Source organism: Budorcas taxicolor, chromosome 8 (genome assembly GCF_023091745.1).
Source record: "Budorcas taxicolor isolate Tak-1 chromosome 8, Takin1.1, whole genome shotgun sequence".
NCBI classification, from domain to species: domain Eukaryota; kingdom Metazoa; phylum Chordata; class Mammalia; order Artiodactyla; family Bovidae; genus Budorcas; species Budorcas taxicolor.
The window spans coordinates 78,036,254-78,058,428 of record NC_068917.1 but is presented as its reverse complement, the minus strand read 5'-3'; the positions used below and the strand labels follow the sequence as shown (position 1 = coordinate 78,058,428).

Below are 22,175 nucleotides of genomic sequence, written 5' to 3'. Positions count from 1 at the left end.
TAATTGAATTACTAGATTCCAGATCATTAAAAAAGATTAACAAGTGGGAGAGCAGATTAATTTCCTATACAGAAGAACCTGAAAGATATCCCAGCCTCCTGGGGATATAGTTCCCCACTCCTTAGTGTGGGCTGCACCTACAACTTCCTTTATACAGAACAGAAAGTAGGAAATGAGGAGTTTTACAGTGGAGAAATCCTAAAAGCAAGTCTCAGCCAGGTGACGAATGTTACCATCAAGAGTGATAAGTCATGCTGACAGTATGTAACCTTGATATGACATGATAAAAATGTACTTTACCTTAATTTCTCCCAATACTCACAACTCCAGTATAATAAGCAGAAAAAAGCATCAAACAAAATCCCAGTTGGGGGACATTCTATAAAACACCCTTCAAAATTGTCAAGGTCATCAAAACCAAGGAAAAGTCGAAGAAACTGTTGCAGTTGTCTAAGAAGAAACATCTATTAAATATAACGTGCTATCTATAATGTGTAGGATCTTAGAGCAGAAAAAACGACATTAGGTAAAAATTAAGGAAACGTGAAAGAATATGGACTTTGATCAATCATAATGTACTAATACAAGTTCACTAATTGTAATACATGAACCATACTAATGTTAGATTTTAGTAACAAAGAAACCTGGCAGGTGTGGGGAACATGGGTACTATCTGTACTTCATAATTTTTCTGATAATCTAAAATCATTTTAAGTTTTTTGAAGTTATTTTAAAAGAAACACACTGATGACAAAACTAAAGTAAGAATACCCCGTCAACCTTCTGGGATAGTTATAATAAGAAACATGGAAAATAACAAGTGCTAACAAAGATCTGGAGAAATTTGAATTCTCTCACACTGCTGGTGGGAATGCACTAAAAATTTAGTGCAGGCATGTTGGAAAACATGGCAGTTCCTTGAAAAGTTAAACATTGAGTTATGACCCCACAATTCCATTTCCAGGAATAAGTCCAAGGAAATGAAAACATATGTGCACATAAAAACTTGCATGCAATGTTCACAGCGGCATTATTCATAATAGCCAATGAGTGGAAACAACTGAAATGTCCATCAACTGATGAATGGATTAAAAAAAAGTGTAAACACTAAGACTTTTCAGCAAAAAGTAGTAAGAGTCCTAGAACACAGAAGCAACCAATTCAAACACAGAAGTCATGAAATCTAAAGCAGCAGGGTGGAACTCAGATAATGCAAGAGGAAGAACTAAGAGTAGAATAATTCTTCCAAAGTGAACACAGAAATGAGCAACATATGCATTATTAGCCCATAAATACAACTCTTCAAAATGATGCACGCATGCTACATAAAGCTCTAGCATAAAACAAAGCAATCATATATAGAAAGGATTCTTTTGTACTTGTTAAAAGATTATATCCAATGTTAAGAGCCAGCTAGAAACCAGATTATTCCTTATGTAATTCCTTACCTGACATTTTGAGTAGGATTCCACCTTTCAGAGGGCAGTTCTCCACTCTGTGGGTCATCTACAGGTGGATGAAGAATTGAAATGCACACATCTCCATTCTACAAGACACAAATAACACATTCAGTAAATACTCAAAAGTAAAATATAAAAAAAAACAATTCTGCTGAAATTTCTTTTATTCCTAGAAAACTTGTTTTCTTACCGCTGGGGAATAAACTGCTTTTTCTTCATGTTTAGATCCAATGATAGAGAAGAATTAAGCATTTTTATATTATAAATATTCATTTTGACCAATCTCTAAAATACTTTTCTTACTTTTGCCTAAAATCTGCCTAGAGACAGCATATATGACAAACCTACAGCAAACACCATCTCACTGGTGAAGAACTAAAAGCATTTCCTCTAAGATCAGGAACAAGACAAGAATGTTCACTTTTGCCACTATTATTCAATTTGGAAGCCCTAGCCACAGCAATTAGAAAAGAAAAATAAATAGATAAAAGGAATCCAAATTGGAAAAGAAGAAGTAAAACTGTCACTGTTTGCAAATGACATGATACCCTATATAGAAAATCCTAAAGATGCCACCAGAAAACTACTAGAGCTAATCAATGAATTTGGTAAAGTTGCAGGATATAAAATTAATGCACAGAAATCTCTTGCATTCCTATAACACTAACAATGAAAGACCAGAAAGAGAAATTAAGAAAACAACTCCATTTACCATCGCAACAAAATAGAATAAAATAAGTAGAAATAAACCTACCTAAGGAGGCAAAAGACCTGTCCTCAGAAAACAAGAAGACACTGAAGATAGAAATCAAAGACAACACAAATGGAAAGACATACCATTTTCTTGGATCGGAAGAATCAATCCTGTGAAAACGATTATACTACCCTAAAGCAATTTACAAACTCAATGTAATCCCTATCAAATTACCAATGCATTTGTCACAGAATTAGAACAAAAACTTTATAATTTGTATAGAAACAAAATAGATCCCAAATAGCCACAGCAATTTTGAGAAAGAAAAGCAAAGTTGGAGGAATCAGGCTCCCTGATTTCAGACTATACTACAAGGTTACAGTAATCAAGACAGTATGGTACTGGCACAAAAATAGACCTATAGATCAATGAACAGGAGAGAAAGCCCAGAGATAAACCCACGTACCTATGGTCACGGTCATGTAATCTATGACAAAGGAGATAAGAATATACAACAGAGAAAAGACAGTCTTTTTGGTAAATGCTGCTGGAAAAACTGGATAGCTACATGTAAAAGAATGTAATTAGAACTCTAACACCATTCACAAAAATAAACTCAAATGGATTATAGACCTAAATGTAAGATGGTACACTATAAAACTCTTAAAGGAAAACATAGGAAGAACACTCTTTGATACAAATCACAGGAAGATTTTTTTGTATCTACTCCCTAGAATAATGAAACAAAAATTAAACAAATCTAATTAAACTTAAAAGCTTTCACAGAGCAAAGGAAACCATAAACCAGATGAAAAGACAAGGTTCAGAATGGGAGAAAATATTTGCAAACAAAGCAACTGACAAGGGATTACTCCAGAACATACAAACAGCTCATGTAGCTCAATATTAAAAGAAAAACAAACCCTAAACAACCCAATCAAAAAAATGGGCAGAAGACCTAAATAGACATTTCTCTCAAAAAGACATACAAATGGCCAAGAGGCACATGGAAAGATGCTCAACATCACTAATTATTAGAGAAATGCAGATCAAAACTGCAATGAGGTATCACTTCACACCAGTCAGAACAACTATCATCAAAAAATCTACAAATAATAAATGTTAAAGAGGGTGGGGAGAAAAAGGGAACACTTTTGCACTACTGGTGGGAATGTAAATTGATACAGCTGCTATAGAGAACAGTATGGAGGCTCCTTAAAAAAACTGAAAATAGAACTACCATTCGACCCAGCAACCCCACTACTAGGCAAATACCCTGAGAACACCATAATTCAAAAAGACACAGGCACCCCAATGTTCACTGCAGCACACTATTTACAATAGTCACAACATACCAGCAAACTAGATGTCCATCAACAGATAAATGGATTAAAAAAGATGTGGTGTATATATATATATATATATATAAGAGGCTCAGTGGTAAAGAATCCACCTGCCAATGTAGGAAACACAGGTTTGATCCCTGGGTTGGGAAAGGGAAATGGCAACCCACTCCAGTATTCTTGCCTGAAAAACCCCACAGACAGAGGAGTCTGGTGGGTCCATGAGGTTGCAAGAGTCAGACACGACTTAGTGACTAAACACCACCACCACATATATGTACAATGGAATATTATTTGGTCATAAAAAAGAATGAAATTGGGTCATTTGTAGAGATGTGGATGGATTTAGAGACTGTCACAAAGAATGAAGTCAGAGAAAAATACCACATATTAACGCATATATGTGGAATGTAGAAAAACTGTACATATTTGCAGGGCAGGAACAGAGACAGATGAAGAAAATGGATGTGTGAACATGGGTGGGGGAAGGGAGGAATGAATTGAGACATTGGAACTGACATAGATACCCTACCATGTGTAAAATAGATCACTAGTGGGAACCTGATGTATAGTGCAGGAAGCTTAGCTGGGTGCTCCATGGTGACCTGGATGGGTGGGATGGGGGTAGAGGGTGTGGTAAAAGGAAGGGAGGTCCAAGAGGGAGGGAATACATGTTTATATATAGCTGATTCACTTCACTGTACAGCAGAAATTAACACAATGTTGTAAAGCAAATATACCCCAATTTTTTTAAAAAGAAAATCTGCCTATAACCTGTCTACAGAGAAGCTATAATCACCTTTAATATCAATGATTGGCTTCAATAAGTATGGTTTATATAAACTGATACATGCCTCCTAACAATTATATATAACTCCCTTGGTATATGGATAGAAGAACTCACCACTATGTATAATATTCTGGTTCATAAATTTAAATTATAGGATCTAATTCACAAGTGCTAAGTTAAAACACACATGGACTCTCTCATATGCAATAGAGACTGTTAACAAAAAAGACTGAGAAAGATGTAGTAGCCTATTGGTTTAAAATAAAAGATTCAAATGTTTAAAAAGAGAGGTATAATCATATAAAGTGGAATAAATCTTATATATAAACCTAAATTTATATACATGTACACACACACCAAGATAAAAGAACATTTTAAAAAGGAAAATAAAATTTTAATAACATCAACGTAAAACACTATATTCCAAAACTTTGTATTAATGTTAGATAACATGAAAAAGTTTAAAAAAAAAACACACTATGGAAACGAGGAGAGAGAAACTAGATATACGTGGAGAGGACACCTAGGAGGTACTTTGGAAGAAAAATGAAAGGCTTAAAGGTTGAAGAAGCTTAAATAATGATTTCAATTTTAATAACCTAAAGGAAATTTAGACATGAGATTGCCTGAAAAAATAAACCAACATCAGAAATATGTTTGGGTAGTTGTATTTATTTTGTACTATTATACCAATTACCATAAAATTGGCTGAAAACAACACAAATTTATTATTTTACAGTCTTGTAGGTCTAAGCTTGACACTGCTCTCCACAGGGTTAAAATCAACTGTGTGGGTAGCAACACATTCCTTACTGGAGGCTCCAGGAAAGAATCCCTTTCCTTGCCCTTTCTGGCTTCTAAAGGCCACCCACATTCTTTTGTTCTTGGCCCTCTTCCTCTAATCCTCAAAGGAAGCAATGCTGCATTTTTGGACCCTTTCTTCTAAAGTCACATCTCCTTCTCACTCTGATTTTCTTCCTACCCTACCTCTTCCACTTTAAGGCAGTGGTCCCCAACTTTTTTGATGCCTGGGACTGGTTTGGCGGAAGACAATTTTCCATGACCAGGGGTGGGGAGAATTTCCCTGGTGGTTCAGACGGTAAACGTCTGCCTACAATGCAGGAGACCAGGGTTCAATCCCTGGGTCGGAAAGATCTCCTAGAGAAGGGAATGGCAACCCACTCCAGTATTCTTGCTGCCATCCCCACCCCCCACCAAAAAAGGGGCTCAAAGAAATATTTAGACTTCCCTGGTGGCTCAGATGGTAAAGTATCTGCCTACAATGCAAGAGACCTGGGTTCAATCCCTGGGTTGGGAAGATATCCTGGAGAAGGAAATGGCAACCCTCTCCAGTATTCTTGCCTGGAAAATCCCTTGGACAGAGGATCCTGGCAGGCTAAAGTCCATGGGGTTGCAAAGAGTTGGACATGACTGCTGCTGCTGCTGCTAAGTCGCTTCAGTTGTGTCCGACTCTGTGCGACCCCACACACGGCAGACCACCAGGCTCCTCCGTCCCTGGGATTCTCCAGGCAAGAACACTGGAGTGGGTTGCCATTTCCTTCTCCAATGCATGAAAGTGAAAAGTGAAAGTGAAGTCACTCAGTCGTGTCCGACTCTTCGAGACCCCATGGACTGCAGCCCACCCGGCTCCTCTGTCCATGGGATTTTCCAGGCAAGGGTACTGGAGTGGGGTGCCATTGCCTTCTCCGATGGACATGACTGAGTGACTTCAATTTCAAAGGGGTGGGGGTGAGGGGTGATTTTGGAATGATTCAAGCACAGTAGGGTTTGCACTCCTATGAGAATCTAATGCTCAGGCAATAATGTGAGCAATGGGGAGCAGCTGTAAATACAGATGAGGCTTGGCTTGCTCGCCCATCACATGGGGGCTTACTCACCCACCTCATTCTCTGTGGCCTGGTTCCTAAAAGGCCTAGGGATTGGGGACCTCCTACTCTAATAGGGACCACCTAGATTGTCCAGAATAATCTCAGTTCAAGGTCACCTGATAAGCAAGCCTAATTCTTCTTAACATGTGAAGGTACATATCGCAGATTCCAGGGATTACAATGCAGATATCTCTGTGGAAGCATTATTCTACCTACCACAGGAGTGAAGAACACAGTTTGAATGAAAAACAGAACAAACAGAGGAGTATGTTACTTTGTTCACAGTTTAGTGTGTGTGTTAAGTAAAATTTTTGAGTAGTGAAATGATATAAACAGATATGTATGTAGAAATGACATATCAAAAGATGGGCATCTCTGAAGGAGGGCATGGCAACTCACTCCAGTATTCTTGCCTGAAAAATCTCATGGACAGAGAAGCCTGGCGGGCTACAGTCCATGGGGTTGCAAGAGTCGGACACAAGTCAGTGACTAAACAACAGCAGCAATTTTACAACAACCCTAAATGAGCAACAGCAGGATGGACAATTCCAGCAAAAGTCTCATCATCAGTGAATTCAATGAAGACGTCAGCAGTTGTATTTGTCTTTTGAGCCCAGATCACTGGAAGAGAGCAATCAGTTTCACCTGCTGGATTTAACTTGGAATAAAAACATGGTTAAGAATAAAGAAAATGCCCTTGTTTCCATTAAAAAAAAAAAAAAAGAAAAAAAAAAGGATGGGCATCTCAACTGATTCAGGCAAAGCACTCGACAAGACCCAACACTTATTCATAATAAAAACACTCAGAAAACGATACTTTCCAGCTATCTTAAAAGTGTAAATGGGAGTTATATTAAGAAGATAAATAAATTTAAGAGACCAAAAAACCAACCCACAGCTAGCATCCTCAATGGTGAAAACTTTCCTGAGATCAGAAATAAGACAAAGGGCACCCACTTTTACTATTGCTATTTACAATGTACTGGAAGTAGTAGCCAGAGGAATTAAGAAAAATTCTGAAAGTGTACAAATTGAAAAGGAAGAAGTAAATCCATTTTTATTGTAAAAGTCAAAGAAAATTCCAAAGAACTCACAAGAAAACTACTAGAGAGAATCAATTCAACAAAGTTGTAGGATATAAGATGAACCCTCAAGTCAGTTCATTTTGGGATTTTTGAAATTCCAGTGGAGGCATCTCTGGAGGAGGGCATGGCAACGCACTTCAGTATTCTTGCCTGAAAAATCCCATGGACAAAGGTTAGAACTCTGCGGTTTCACTGCCCAGGACCTAGGTTCAATCTCTGGTAAGGGAACTAAGATCTCACAAGCCATGTGGCATGGCAAAAATAAATAAAACAGATTCAATCCAATCCCAATCAAAACCCTAGCTTCCCTTTTTGTAGAAACTGACAAACCGCCCATAAAATTTATAAGGAAATTTAAGTGACTCACAAAAGCCAAAACAATCTTGGAAAATAATAAAGTTGAAGGATTCATACTTCCTGATTTCAAAACTTACTACAGAGCTACAGAGAATAAGACAATTTAGGACTGGCATGACAGATATATATAGATCAAGGCAACAGAACTGAGAGTCTACACAGATTCATACAACATGGCCAATTGATTTCTGATTAAGATGGTAAGTTCATTCAATGGGGAAAGAACAGTCTCTTTAGCAAATGATGCTGGGACTGGATTTCCAAAAGAATGAGGTTGAACTCCTACCTCATACCATATACAAAATTAACTCAAAATGGAACAAAGATCCAAGAGCCTAAATCATAAAGTCTTTTTATAACAGTGTGTCTGTGTCTGTCTGTATGTGTGTTTAAAATCCTCATGACTTTGGATTTAGCAATGGACTTTTAGGTATGACACCAAAACCATGCATAAACAAGATAAACTAGACCTCTCCATCAAAATTCAGCACTTTTGTGCAAAGGACATTATCAAAGAAAATGGGAAAAAAACAATCGATACGTACGAGAGGAAATATCTGCAGGTTATAGGGAAGTGACAAGGGTTTGATCCCCGGGCCAGGAAAATTCCACATGCTGTGAAGCAACTAAGCCCATAAGCCACAAACTATGGAGCCAGTGCACTAGAGCCTGCAAGCCACAACTATTGAAGCTCAAGGAGAAGCCACTCCAACGAGGAGCCTGCGCATCACAACAAAAAGTAGCCACTGCCTGTTGCAAATAGAGAAAGCCCATGTGCAACAACAAAGACTCACCATAGCCAAAAATAAATAAATCTTAGGAAAAAAAAAAAAGGAGGGGGGAGGGAGAAGTTCTAAGCTTTGAGAAAGGCAGTTCTGAGATGTAAAATGAAAACAAATACAAAGAGCAGTGAGATTTTGAGTTGCCATAGCTGTGAAGTTCATACTGAAGAGTTTGTGTACAAAAACTTCATTTGAATACATGATTTGTGAAGCAAATGGGCTTCACTGGTTATCTACTTCTGAACACATACAACACATGTAACCAGGCAAACTGTTACTGAGATCACTTAACATATAAAGTAAAAAGGAGTCAACTGTGTAGCATGGTCATTGATGACAAGTTCATATTAAATTTCTTTTGTTCTCCAAGTTTCCCCTTGGTATTTATAAATTTCACAAATATGGCAACGATAAATGTTGAAATTGGTAACAGCAGTTTATTTATAACTTTGGGGGCTACAGTAATATCTGTGAATGTATTTAACACAACTATACCAAAGCTCTAGTTTTTAAAAACTTGATAAACTATTTCTACCAAAAATAGTCCTTACAATATTTTTAATGCTCACAAAGTTAATACACAAAAAATTCATCAATTCATATATTTTAGCATTTGAGTAGGCTTTTGCTTTAGTATTATTTTGTTGCTGTTGATATTGTTGTCACTGTTCCCCCATTTCAATCCCAGTTCTATTAAAAATAATTCTGTAGTAAACAATTTGGTGACTAGAACAATTTGACACTGAGGTCCGTTGTGTTTCTAGGTGACAACATAGATGGATGAGTAGAGAGCAATTTCCAAGAATATCCCATCCCTTTGGCTAAGAACCATGAGCCCTAATGTCTAAAATCACAAATACATACTTGGGCCCCCAAGTTCAATTCTGATACCATTTCCAGAATGTAGCAAAGTAAACTAACAAATGTGAGCAAAGTCTCTTGTGACTCATTTGATTACATCAAATTTAATGCTTAACTATGACAACATTTGTTTACAAACAACTTATACAGCATGGTAAACAACTGCATATCCGTAAGATATGCATATATTATTTTACTGCTAAAATTTTTATGAATATGAAAAATATTTCTAAAAATAATGATCCAGTGCTAAATCTTAAGAGACAGAACTAGATTGCCTACCTAAGTGGTGAAAAAGCAATGGAAAGGGGACTGTATCTACCTACATTTTCTTCTGAAAAAGCTTTGGTTCCTTTATCATGCTTTTTCTTCTTTTTTGACAAAAGTTTGAGAATTAGATAAATGAGATGGAAACAGGCAAGTGTGTGGCTCTAACGTGAATGCATTCTCAGTGGCAAGACAAGGTATATATTTGTTACATAAAACAGTATAACATTCAATGTTGTTTTCACTTCTCTTTTATTATCTAAAACCTATATATACCACCTAGTTTTGAAGGCAAGAATTTGTGATTATTAAATGGAGACAGACACAAAAATATTTCGGTATTAACTGAACTAAGTTTTAACTTATGAAACAGTGAAATATTTCTATAGTCTCTCTCCTACAACAGGATAACTTTGTTATACAGAACGGTATAACACATTCAGTGTTGTCTGTATTATGGTTATGTCAAATACTAAAGATACTAAAGAAAACAATATTCTGGGAGCTTATTTCTGGAAATGTTACAATGTATCACCTTTTGAGCACTCTTTGTCCCGTTTTAAGAAAAGAAAAATGAAGATAATGACTTACAGAAAAAAGCAGATTGTGAAAAACAATAATGCTGCTCCAAGGTGTTCTTTATATAGACTGAGATCTATTCAGCACTATAGAATAAGTAAAGGCCTTGTAGCTCTATTTCTGGAGCACAGGAGCTTGCCAATATACATGGTGACCAAAAAAAAACCCCCAAAATTATACTACTAAAGTCGCAAATTTAGAAAAACAAATTTAATGCTTGGGCCTCAGTTACAACTTCAGAGTCCTACTGTAATGAAACAGACTACAGAATGGTAAAGGAGTAGACTCAAAGGATTTATCAGTGGGCCTTGACATATATCCCAAGAAACATAAGGAATCATTTCAGGATCCTTAAAACTTAGCACAAAGCTAAGTACATTTCATCAAAAAAGCTAGAAATTGTTTTCCCAGGCATGTGCACTTGTCCAACAGAAGACCCTAACCCTGAATTTATTTCAGAAGAGACTCTCAGCCAGTATGCAGCAACTCCTTAAAGGAGACCAGTACAAATGATTCCCACTCCCTTTGCCACAAGCTGAATCTCTGATCAAAGTGACAAATTGTGAAGCTAGAGTCTGTGAAGCTAGGGAACAGGTACACAAATAAATTTGTATAACTTTATTAAATTTTTAAAAATGTAAATGCTAACACATATGAATTATAATCTTAGCAATGAGCAGCAAAGTTTTAAAGTCCCAATCTTAAATTAACCGTAATATGGAACAGTGTGTGCTCAGTCATGTCCAGCTCTTTGCGACCCCATGGACAGTAGACCGGCAGGTTCCTCTGTCCACGGAACGCTCCAGGCAAGGATACTGCAGTGGATTGCCATTTCCTACTGCAGGGGAACTTCCCAACCCAGAGATCGAACTTGTGGCTCCTGAGTCCCCTATACTGGCAGGAGGATTCTTTACCACTGAGCCACCTGGAAAGCCCCAACCATAATATACACTGGTATAATAAAAGCCACAAATAGTTCTTTGTCACCACAGTATACTGAGCTATGGAGGTTATTTTAAAGGACAGTGTCAAAAAATCAAATCTTCAAAGAAATTCATGATAGATATCTCTTACCTCATAAATGTTGGGGTGCCACATTTTGGTCAAGAATCTGAAGGTAGGTGGTGAATATGGGTAGTCAATAGGAAATTTAATATGCGCCTAAAAAGAAAAAAAAAATGAAATGCTAATAAGTAAGACTACAGGTTACTTATGTGCCTAACAATTCACCCTAATATACTCCAGTGAAACTGAGTATTTTTCTACACCATAAACTCTGGAGATTAAAACAGTTCATATGTATTTTGTTAGCCCCAATGCTAGGGTTATTAGCATGTTTTTACAACTCTCTCTTTATTTATAAAAATTTATGTTAAATTGCCAATGCTCAACAGTTATTTAATTTTTACCTGAATAAACATGAATGAAAAAGTTTAATATGTGTGTCACATTAATGGCTGCATTTCATATTAATAACAATTAATACAACCTTATGGTATAATATAGAACAAAGATAATTTGTTTTACTTAACATCATTTAACTATCACCAAGGAGTAACAAATGCTATCATTTTGATAAGGCTCCTTCAGGAGTTTTTCATGCTCAAGTATGCTTATCTCTTTACAAAGCTTATTTTCAATTACTGTATTTATATTGTTTCTTTCCATCTGTATTATATCTTAAACATTTTCCTTTGTATCTATGATTGTCAGTATTTGCAAAATGTTTCCATCAAATGGATACATAGATGAACCATTAAAAAAAATCTATTTCCTTATTTTGGAACATATTGGTGGTTTTGCACTCTTTTGCTATTGTAAATACAGTTACAGTGAATGTCCTCAGCAGAATCCCACATTTCAAATATGAATAAATCCAAACAAAGTCTCATCTAACCGTACCAGTAAAAGGGAATGAGGACAGGAATGAAAGGACAAGCTGAGAGTAAAGCTGAGGATAGTAGTGAAAATGGGAGTTAGGATCCTCAAAAATTCTGTCTTCAATAAAAGCAATGAGAAAAATAGCAAAAATTGTAAGAATTAACTTCTTCAAAATCTAGAAAATCACGTGAGGCTTGTAGCAATTCAGGGAGGATCTATTCAAGGAAAATAGTTGAACTGGTTTTTATAGTAAACTTTGTGGTATTTTAACTTGCTCTAGTTAAAAGATCTCCAGGAGATCGTCCCAATCCAGGGATCGAACCCGGGTCTCCTACATCACAGGTGGATTCTTTACTATCTGAGCCACCAGGGACTCAGCAGGTCAAACAGACTAAACAACTATTTTAATAGGAAAGGGTGGGATATGAAATGTCTGTATGGCTTTGAAAATCTCTGACCAATTTCTAACTAGAAGATCAGGCCAATGTATAAAGCCATGAATATGCCTCAGCTATGCACATGCTCAGAAAAGTCACAAGAGGTCATTAGATGGCCTTCAACTAGCACCTCTGGTGAACCTGAGATCTGCACAAGCAGGAAGTGAGAGCTAGGCTGAATTTGCAACTACCTAGCTGAGTGTTAAAGGCATGCCCCCAAATGCACACAGAGCTCCTCTAAAATGCCCAGGAGGTTTGTTGATTCCAAGAAAACAACTGCATTTCATTTAATAAGGTAACCTTCTGCCCAATCACTGGGTGACCACTCAGCTAACCAAGTGAAGACTTTACTGGCCACACACAACCAAGAACACAGACGTTTCAGAATTAGGTCAGAAAAGTCATTAAGTAAGGAAGCAACTACAACAAACAAGAACAACCAAATTCCTGTTGCCACAATATACTATTTAAGCATCCAGTTTTCAACAAAATATTACAAAACATGAAAAGAAAGTATGGCACATACAAAGGGTAAAAACAGCAACCAACAGAAACTAGAAGGTCAGATATTTAATTTATTAGAAAAAGACTTTAGATCAGCTGTATTAAATATATTCCAAAGATTAAAAGAAACCATGGCTAAAGAAATAAGGAAATGTATATGGAAAATCTTTCAGCATATGAACATGAAGAAATTGTAAAAAATAAGCAAAAAAAAACTTTGGAGGAAAAGAACCAAATATAAACCACAAAGCTGCAAAATACAGTAACTGAAATTTAAAAAATCTGCTAGATAGGCTGAACAGCAGATTTGATGAAACAGAAAAAAAGAATCAGTGAAACTGAAGAAAGCTCTGTTTAGATTAACCAGTCTGAGTTAAGAGAAATAGAAAGTAACTAATAGAGACCTATGGGACATCAGGTTATCAATATATACATATTAAGAGTCTCAGAAGAGGAAACAAAAGGGGCAAAAAGAGCATTTGATGAAATAATGGCCAAAAATTTGCCACATTTGATTAAAACAATGACTCTAACAATCAAAAGCTCAACAAACTCCCAAGAGAAAAACTCAGAGATACACATCTATCTATCTATATATCATAATCAAACTGTTCACAACTAAAGAATGAAACTTGAAAGCAGCAAGAAAAGAAACCATCCATCAAACAGAGGCTGTCTCATCAGAAACTAGGAACCCAGAAAGCAGTGGAATAACATTCAAAGTACAAAGAACAAAATCTGTCAATTGAAAATTCTATATCCAGCAAAACTATTCCTCAAAACTCAAATAGGCAAATTAAAACATTCCTAGGTAAACAAAAACTGAGAACTAGCAGATGATGACTAGCGGACCTCACCTGCAAGAAATACTAAAGGGAGTTTTTTAGGCTGAAAGGAAAGGACACTAACTACTATGTGAAACAAGATGAAGAAAGAGCACAAATAAATATATAGTACAAGTACAGGATAGATACAGAAGATATAATAAATGTTCTTTTTGTTTATAACTTTTTCCTCCCAATTTGAAAAACAGGGCTTCCTTGGTGGCTCAGTGGTAAAGAATCTGCCTGCCAATGCAGGAGACATGAGTTTGATCCCTGATCTGAGAAGCATGATCAAATCACATGATCAAACACAGCATGAAGAAATTAAGTCCATATGCCACAACTATTGAGCCTGTGCTCTAGAGCCTGGGAGCTACAACTACTTAGCCCACTGGCCACAACTACTGAAGGCAACATGCCCTAGAGCCTGTGCTCCACAACAAGAGAAGACCCTGCAGTGAAGAGCCTGCACAGAGCAACTAGAGAGTAGCCCCCACTCCCCACAACTGGAGAAAATTCCAGTGTGATTTGGATGTGAACAGCCATCACAGCCAAAATAAATAAATTAAATTTAAAAACTACATAGCATAATAATTATAAATCTACTAAAGAGCACAAAGCACACAAAGAAGTAATTCGTATACCAATAAATAATTGAACTGTATAGTTATATGATGTTGATTATAGAAATAACTCCACAAATTCAACACCCCTTCATGACTGAAAACACCCAACAAACTAGAAATACAAGGGAAATTCCTTGCTTTGACAAAGGACATCTAGTAAACAAAACTGCAACTAATATTATACTTAATGGTTAAGGAATTTCAGAAATTATACAGGGATGTCCACTCTCATCACATGTATTCAACACTGTATTGGAGATGCTAGCCAGGGCAACTGGCAAGCAAATGAAATAAAAGGTATCTTGGTTAGAAAGTAAGAAGCAAAGTTATTTCTATTTGTAAATTAGATAATCCTGTATACAAAAAAATCAAAAGAATCCACTAAATATATTAGAACAGCAAATCAGTAAAGTTGCAAGATAAAATTTATAATATCAGCATCAATTATATTTCTATACAGCAGCCCTGAACAAAATCAAAATGAAATTAAGAAATTCTATTTATAATGGCAACAAAAATAATAAATACTTAGGAATGAATTTAATAACAAGAAGTGCAAACTTGGGACTTCCCTGGCAGTCCAGTGATTAAGACTTCCCCCTCCAATGCAGGGGGTGTGGGTTCAATCCCTGGTGGAGGAGGGAAGATCCCATGTGCCTCATGGCCAAAAAAACCAAAATATTTTATAACAAAAAACAAACAAAAAACTCAGAATAAAGACTTTAAAAATGGTTCACATAAAAAAGAAAAAATCTTTAACAAAAACGTGTGCAAAACTCACTCTAGAAAGTACAAAACATTTTTAAAAGAAATTAAAGACTTAAGTAAATATTAAATATCCATGTTCATGTAGTTTCCCAGATGGCATAGTGATAAAGAATCTGCCTGCCAATGTAGGCAACCCAGGAGACGTGGATTTGATGCCTGGGTAGGGAAGTTCCCTTAGAGAAGAAAATGGCAACCCACTTCAGCATTCTTGCCTGGAAAATTCCATGGACAGAGGAACTTGGAGGGCTACAGTCCATGGGGTCACAAAGGGTTGGAGACGCCTGAGCAAATACACACACACACATGTTCATGGACTGCGAGATTTAATATTCTTTTTTTTTAAATTTTTATTTTTACTTTATTTTACTTTACAATACTGTATTGGTTTTGCCATACACTGACATGAATCCGCCACGGGTGTACATGAGTTCCCAATCCTGAATTAATATTCTTAAGATGGTAATCCTCCCCAAGTTGATCCACACATTCAACATCACTGTATGGAAATCTCTGCTGCCTTCTTTTCAGTTCAGTTGCTCAGCTGTGTCTGACTATTTGCAACCCCATGGACTGCAGCACAATAGACTTCGCGTCCATCACCAACTCCCAGAGCTTGCTCAAACTCATGTCCAGTGAGTCAGTGAAGCCATCCAACCATCTTATCCTCTGTCATCCCTTCTTCTCCTGTCTTCAATTTTTCCCAGCATCGAAGTCTTTTCCAGTGAGTCAGTTCTTCACATCAGGTAGCCAAAGTATTGGAGTTTCAGCTTCAAAATCAGTCCTTCCAGTGAATATTCAGGGTTGATTTCCTTTAGGGATTGACTGGTTTCATCTCTTGCAGTCCAAGGGACTCTCAAGAGTCTTCTCCAACACCATAGTTCAAAAGCATCAATTCTTTGGCACTCAGCTTTCTTTGTAGTCCAACTCTCACATCCATACATGACTACTGGAAAAACCATAGCTTTGACTAGACGGACCTTTGTCAGCAAAGTAATGTCTCTGCTTTTTATATGCTATCTAGGTTGGTCATGGCACCCCACTCCAGTACTCTTGCCTGGAAATCCCATGGACAGAGGAGCCTGGTAGGCTGCAGTCCATGGAGTCGCTAAGAGTTGGACACAACTGAGCAACTTCACTTTCACTTTTATGCAGTGGAGAAGGAAATGGCAACCCACTCCAGTGTTCTTGCTGGGAGAATCCCAGGGACAGGGGAGCCTGGTGGTCTGCCATCTATGGGGTTGCACAGGGTCGGACACGACTGAAGCGACTTAGCAGCAGCAGCAGCAGCAGGTTGGTCATAGCCTCTCGTCCAAGGAGCAAGCACATCTTTTAATTTCATGGCTACAGTCACCATCTGCAGTGATGCTGGAGCCCAAGAAAATAAAGTCTGTCACTGTTTCCACTGTTTCCTCATCTGTTATCTATTTGCCATGAAGTGATGGGACTGGATGCCATGGTCTTAGTTTATTCAATGTCGAATTTTAAGTCAACTTTTCCACTACTTCCTTTACAGAAATGGCAAAATTGGTACTTGGGGGACCCAGAATAGCTAACATAATCTTGAAAAAGAACAAAGTGAGACAACTCATACTACCCAATTCCAATATACTACACATCTGTAGTGATCAAGACAGTTTGGTATTAACATAAGGACAATTCAATGGGGAAAAGGCCTTGTCAACAAATTATGCTGAGACAACTAGATTCTACATGCAAAGGAGTGAAGTTAAATCCTTTTAAATACACCGGAGGATTCCGCTTTTAACTAGGCCTGCCCTCAGGAGAAACTACTTAGAACCTAACTTGGAAGGATTATTGTCAAAGCATAACTAACCTTGGGGAAGAGAAATATAGAACTCCAACCCTAATATTCCACCTCAGGGGCAAAGAAAAATTGAGAAACTCTTTTGAAAAGTTCACAGTCTAGAGGCAAAGCCTCGCTAAAAGGCTGAAACCTAATCACAGAAGTACACAACTCTTTCCCTTCCCCTCACACCCCACCAATATATTACTGAGATACTTACAGCATATTCCTTTAACAGAGTATATCACAGCTAAGTAACAAGAAAAAATTACAAGGCATAACAAAAGGATGTATCACACAAGAAACAGAGCAAATTATCACAACCAGATATGACAGGGATGTAGGCATTACCAGAATTTAAAACAACTATGATTAATATTCTAAGGATTCCAGTGGACAAAGTAGACAGTATGCAAAAACAGATAGGCAACATAAGCAGAGAGATGGAAATCCTAAGAAAGAACCAAAGTCAAATGCTAGAGATAAAAACACTGAAGAATGCCTTGATGGGCTGCTTTCTAACACTGGACATGGTTTGAGGGAAAAAACCCTCTGAACTACAGGATATTATGCATAGAATCCCTGAAAACAGAAAAGCAAAGAGAACAAAGAACTGGGGTAGGATGGACCAGAACAGACTATCCAAGGACTGTGGGAAATGCAAAAAGTATAAGATACATGTAACAGGAACACCAGAAGGAATGAAAGCGATCATTAGGAAAATGAAAATACAACCAACCTACAGAATGGAGGTAAATTCTTGCAAATCTGATAAAGGACACATACCCAGAAAACATAAAGAATGCTTATAACTCAGTAATAAAGAGAAATAACTCAATTTAAAAATGGGCACAGTATCTGAACAGACATTTCTCCAAAGAATATAAACAAATGGCTAATATGCATATGAAGAGATACTCAGCATCATTAGCCATCAGGGAATTGCATTCTAAAAGTAGAATGAGATATCATTTGACATACACCTACTGGCTATAGTTGAGAGCGATTAAAAAAAAAAATGTTGTAGGATGTCATGAAATTAGAATGCTTTATACATTGCTGAGGGGATACTAAATGGTAGTCACTTTGAAAACAGTCTAGCAGTTCCTTGAAAGAATAAACTTGTGCCAGACCAAGTCCGCTACCAGGTATGACCAAGAGAAATGAACTACATAAGAACTTGTACAGAAATGTACACAGCAGCATAACAGACAAAATGTAGAACAACCCCAAATGTCCATTACCTGAGGAACGAATGTACAAAAGGCATTATATATCCATACACTAGAATATTATATGACAATTAAAAGGAATGACGTACAGGAGTTTCCTGGTGGTCCAGTTGTTAGGACTGAGCTTCCCTGTAGGGGAAAAGAGGAATGAAATACTGACACATACTACAATGTAGATGAACCACAAAAACATTAGCTATGTGAAGTAAGACAGTCACAAAAGACCACATATTTATGAAAACGAGAGATTAGCGGTTCTTGCCTGGAGAATCCCAGGGACGGTGGAGCCTGGTGGGCTGCCGTCTATGGGGTCGCACAGTCAGAGACGACTGAAGCGACTGAGCAGCAGCAGCAGGGTAAATTGGGAGGAAACAGATGCATGAACTTTTGGGATGAGGAAAATGCTCTAAAACTGTTTATGGTTATGGTCACAAAATTTAATGAATATACTAGAAACAGATGAATTGTGTACTTTAAATGGATGAACAGTATATGTACATTAAAATCACAAAAAAAGCTGCTTATTTTTTAAAAAGGGGCAGGTGTGGGGAGGGTTTCCTGGTGGTCCAGTGGTTTAAGAATCTGCCATTATTTGTAACGCAGGGGACACCGGTTCAATCCCCAGTCCAGGCAGACCCCATATGCTGCAGGGCAAGTAAGCCCATGCTGTGCTGTGCTGTGCTCAGTTGTATCCAACTCTTTGTGACCCCATGGACTGCAGCCCGCCAGGATCCTCTGTCCATGGGATTCTCCTGGGAAGAATACTGAAGTGGGTTGCCATTTCCTTCTCCAGGCCATCTTCCTGACCCAGGGATTGAACCCACGACTCCACACTGGCAGGCAGATTCTTTACCATTAGTGCCACCTGGGAAGCCCCAAATAAGACCGTGTGCCACAACTACTAGAGCCCGTGCTCTGCAATGAGAGAAGCCACTGCCACAAGAAGTCTGTGCACCTCAATTAGAGAAGAGTCCCTGCTCGCCACAAGTTGAGAAAGCCCAGCATAGCCCAAAATAAACCTGGAGTCCAAATGCAGTCACATCCTAATAGCAACAAGAATACTCAGTTCCTCAGATCTTAGTTTCAAAATACCATTTTCTAATAAAAAGAATCAAGGCTATTTGGAGGAATACTTGATACTGGATCTGGGGGAGTGAAATACAGCATGAGCATGGAGCATCTTACAGTGCCTGAAAGTAAGGAAATGTTACAATGGGAGCATGCCAAAAACAAAAAGCAAAAACAAACACACACCACAGAAGCCAACCTGAAAGAGCCCCTACTGGCCAAATGTAAAGCAATTTATAGTACTGGGTGATAAATCAAGGTAAAGAATAAATATAAATGAGTGCATATTGGTATAAATTATTGAGTGAAAAAATATTATGGAATTATTATATACATAGGTATATCCCATTAAGGAGGTGGAGTTTAGTTCCCCTCCCCCTGGAGTGTGGGCTGGGCTGAATGACTCACTTCCTAGGAATAGAGTAGGGCAAGGAAGAAATACTAACTTTACAGTAGAGAAACCTGGCAGACAACACCTTAATCAAGTGAATAAGATTAACATCACTGGTGTCAAGTCATTGAAATCATGACCTCCTGGTAAGATGGGAGGAGAAATGCAGCCCATCTTGGTGATGCTCTTACCCCAAAACCCATAACCCTTCTAATCATGAGAAAAACATTACACAAACCCAAACAGAGGGACATCCTACAAAATATCTGACCAGTTCTTTTCAAAACTGTCATGAAAAGCAAAGAAAGATGGAGAAATCATCAAATACTGGAGGAAACTATAAAGAAGACATGACAACTAAATGCAATACAGTATTCTGAAGTGTATCCAGGAATAATAAAAGGCAATTACGGGTGGTAGGGTAGAATTGAGCCTGACTGCTAATGGATATGAGATTTCTTTTGGAGTTGATGAAATTAACTGGAGTTAGATGGTGATGATGGCTGTATGACCTTGTGAATTTTAAAAAATCCAATAAACTGTATACTTTGAAAGCCTACAATGTACTGGTCCTATGGCTAGGTGTTGCCTTAAGTAACGCCCTGAGTGGATTAGAGCAGAGGAAAGAGCAAGAAGGCACCAGTGCACAGAATGAGGAGCCGCAGGTGCGGCAGTGAGATGCTTGGTGGGTTAACTACAGGAGACTGGATGAAGGCAGGCTGAGGCCATGTTTATGGGTTTTAGGGGAAAGCTGTACATGCATGCTCAGTAACTCAGTCATATCCAACTCTATGCGACCCTAAGGGCACAGTCTGCCAGGCTTCTCTGTCCATCGAATTTTCCAGGCAAGAATACTGCAGTGGGTTACCATACATACAGACAGAAAAGGCCAGATGTATATTCTAGAAAAATGACTCTAGGACAGTACTGTAAAAGATGAATTGAATGGGATTTAAAAAAACAGATGTAAGTTAGAAGTGGTTTCTTTTCTTTTTCATTTTATCTGTTTCATCTTCCGGATCTGTATATACTTTAGAAAGCTTTAATATTTATTACATAGTTATATGGGCTTCCCTGGTGACTCAGACAGTAAAGAATCCACCTGCAATGTGGGAGATGTCGGTTCAATCCCCGGGTTGGAAAGATCCCCTGCAGGAAGGCATGTCAACCCACCCCAGTATTCCTGCCTGGAGAATCCCCAAGGACAGAAGAGCCTGGTAGGCTGTAGTCCATGGGGTCACAAGGAGTCAGACACGACTGAGCAACTGAGCGCACACAGCACACACTCAGTTATATAATGCATGTTTGAATAAAACAGGATTATAAAAATTTCCATAAAAGATTGGAACTCTGGTGCTTGAAAATGTAACCTCATCATATTTCTATGAGAAATTAGATTATCCTTTCTAAAAATTATAAAATTTAGTACCGTTAGTCAAAATCTTGAGGTCTCCCAAAATGTTTTCCTAGACTACTACTATATTAAAAGAAATTCTTCCAGAGTAACTAAGTATGGCAATATGAAAATTTATAAAGAATGTATGAAATTCACCAATGCAACAGCATGAAAGAATAGTAAAGAACATCCGTTCAAGAAGCTAGAGCACCTGGGTTTGAATCCTGGCTCTCCCACTTATCAGGATTTTTTCGAAATAAGTTATTTGTGTCTCCAATTTCCTCATCAGTAAAATAAAGTTTATAGTACTTATTAAATGGCTTGGTACAAGGAATGAGTAAATGCTTGTAAAATGCATTAGAACAGTGCTTAACATATAATAGGGCTTCCCTTTGTGGCTCAGCTGGTAAAGAATCCGCCTGCAATGCAGAAGACCAGGGTTCGAACCCTAGGTTGGGAAGATCCCCTGGAGAAGGGAAAGGCTACCCACTCCAGTATTCTAGCCTGGAAAATTTCCTGGACTATATAGTCCTTTTCACAGCTATTTGTAAGGCCTCCTCAGACAGCCATTCTGCTTTTTTGCATTTCTTTTCCATGGGGATGGTCTTGATCCCTGTCCCCTGTACAATGTCACGAACCTCCGTCCATAGTTCATCAGGCGCTCTATCAGATCTAGTCCCTTAAATCTACTTCTCACTTCCACTGTGTAGTCATAAGGGATTTGATTTAGGTCATATCTCAAATAGGAAAAGGAGTACGTCAAGGCTGTATATTGTCACCCTGCTTATTTAACTTATATGCAGAGTACATCATAAGAAATGCTGGGTTGGAAGAAGCACAAGCTGGAATCAAGATTGCCAGGAGAAATATCAATAACCTCAGATATACAGATGACACCACCCTTACAGCAGAAAGTGAAGAGGAACTAAAGAGCCTCTTGATGAAAGTGAAAGAGGAGAGTGAAAAAGTTGGCTTAAAGCTCAACATTCAGAAAACTAAGATCATGGCATCTGGTTCCATCACTTCACAGGAAATAGATGGGGAAACAGTGTCAGACTTTATGTTTTTGGGCTCCAAAATCACTGCAGATGGTGACTGCAGCCATGAAATTAAAAGACACTTACTCCTTGGAAGGAA

At 37.8% G+C, this 22,175-nt stretch overlaps 1 protein-coding gene across 1 annotated transcript in view; it reads right to left on the bottom strand.

The window, feature by feature from the left end:
• UBE2R2 (ubiquitin conjugating enzyme E2 R2) overlaps positions 1-22,175 on the bottom strand; it is a 103,599-nt gene that overhangs the window by 14,335 nt on the left and 67,089 nt on the right. The window contains exons 2-3 of the mRNA XM_052644463.1: positions 11,182-11,268; positions 1,449-1,546 (exon numbers count right to left, since the gene is read on the bottom strand). Coding sequence (XP_052500423.1) covers positions 1,449-1,546; positions 11,182-11,268 — 185 coding nt within the window. The remainder of the gene's footprint in view (positions 1-1,448; positions 1,547-11,181; positions 11,269-22,175) is intronic.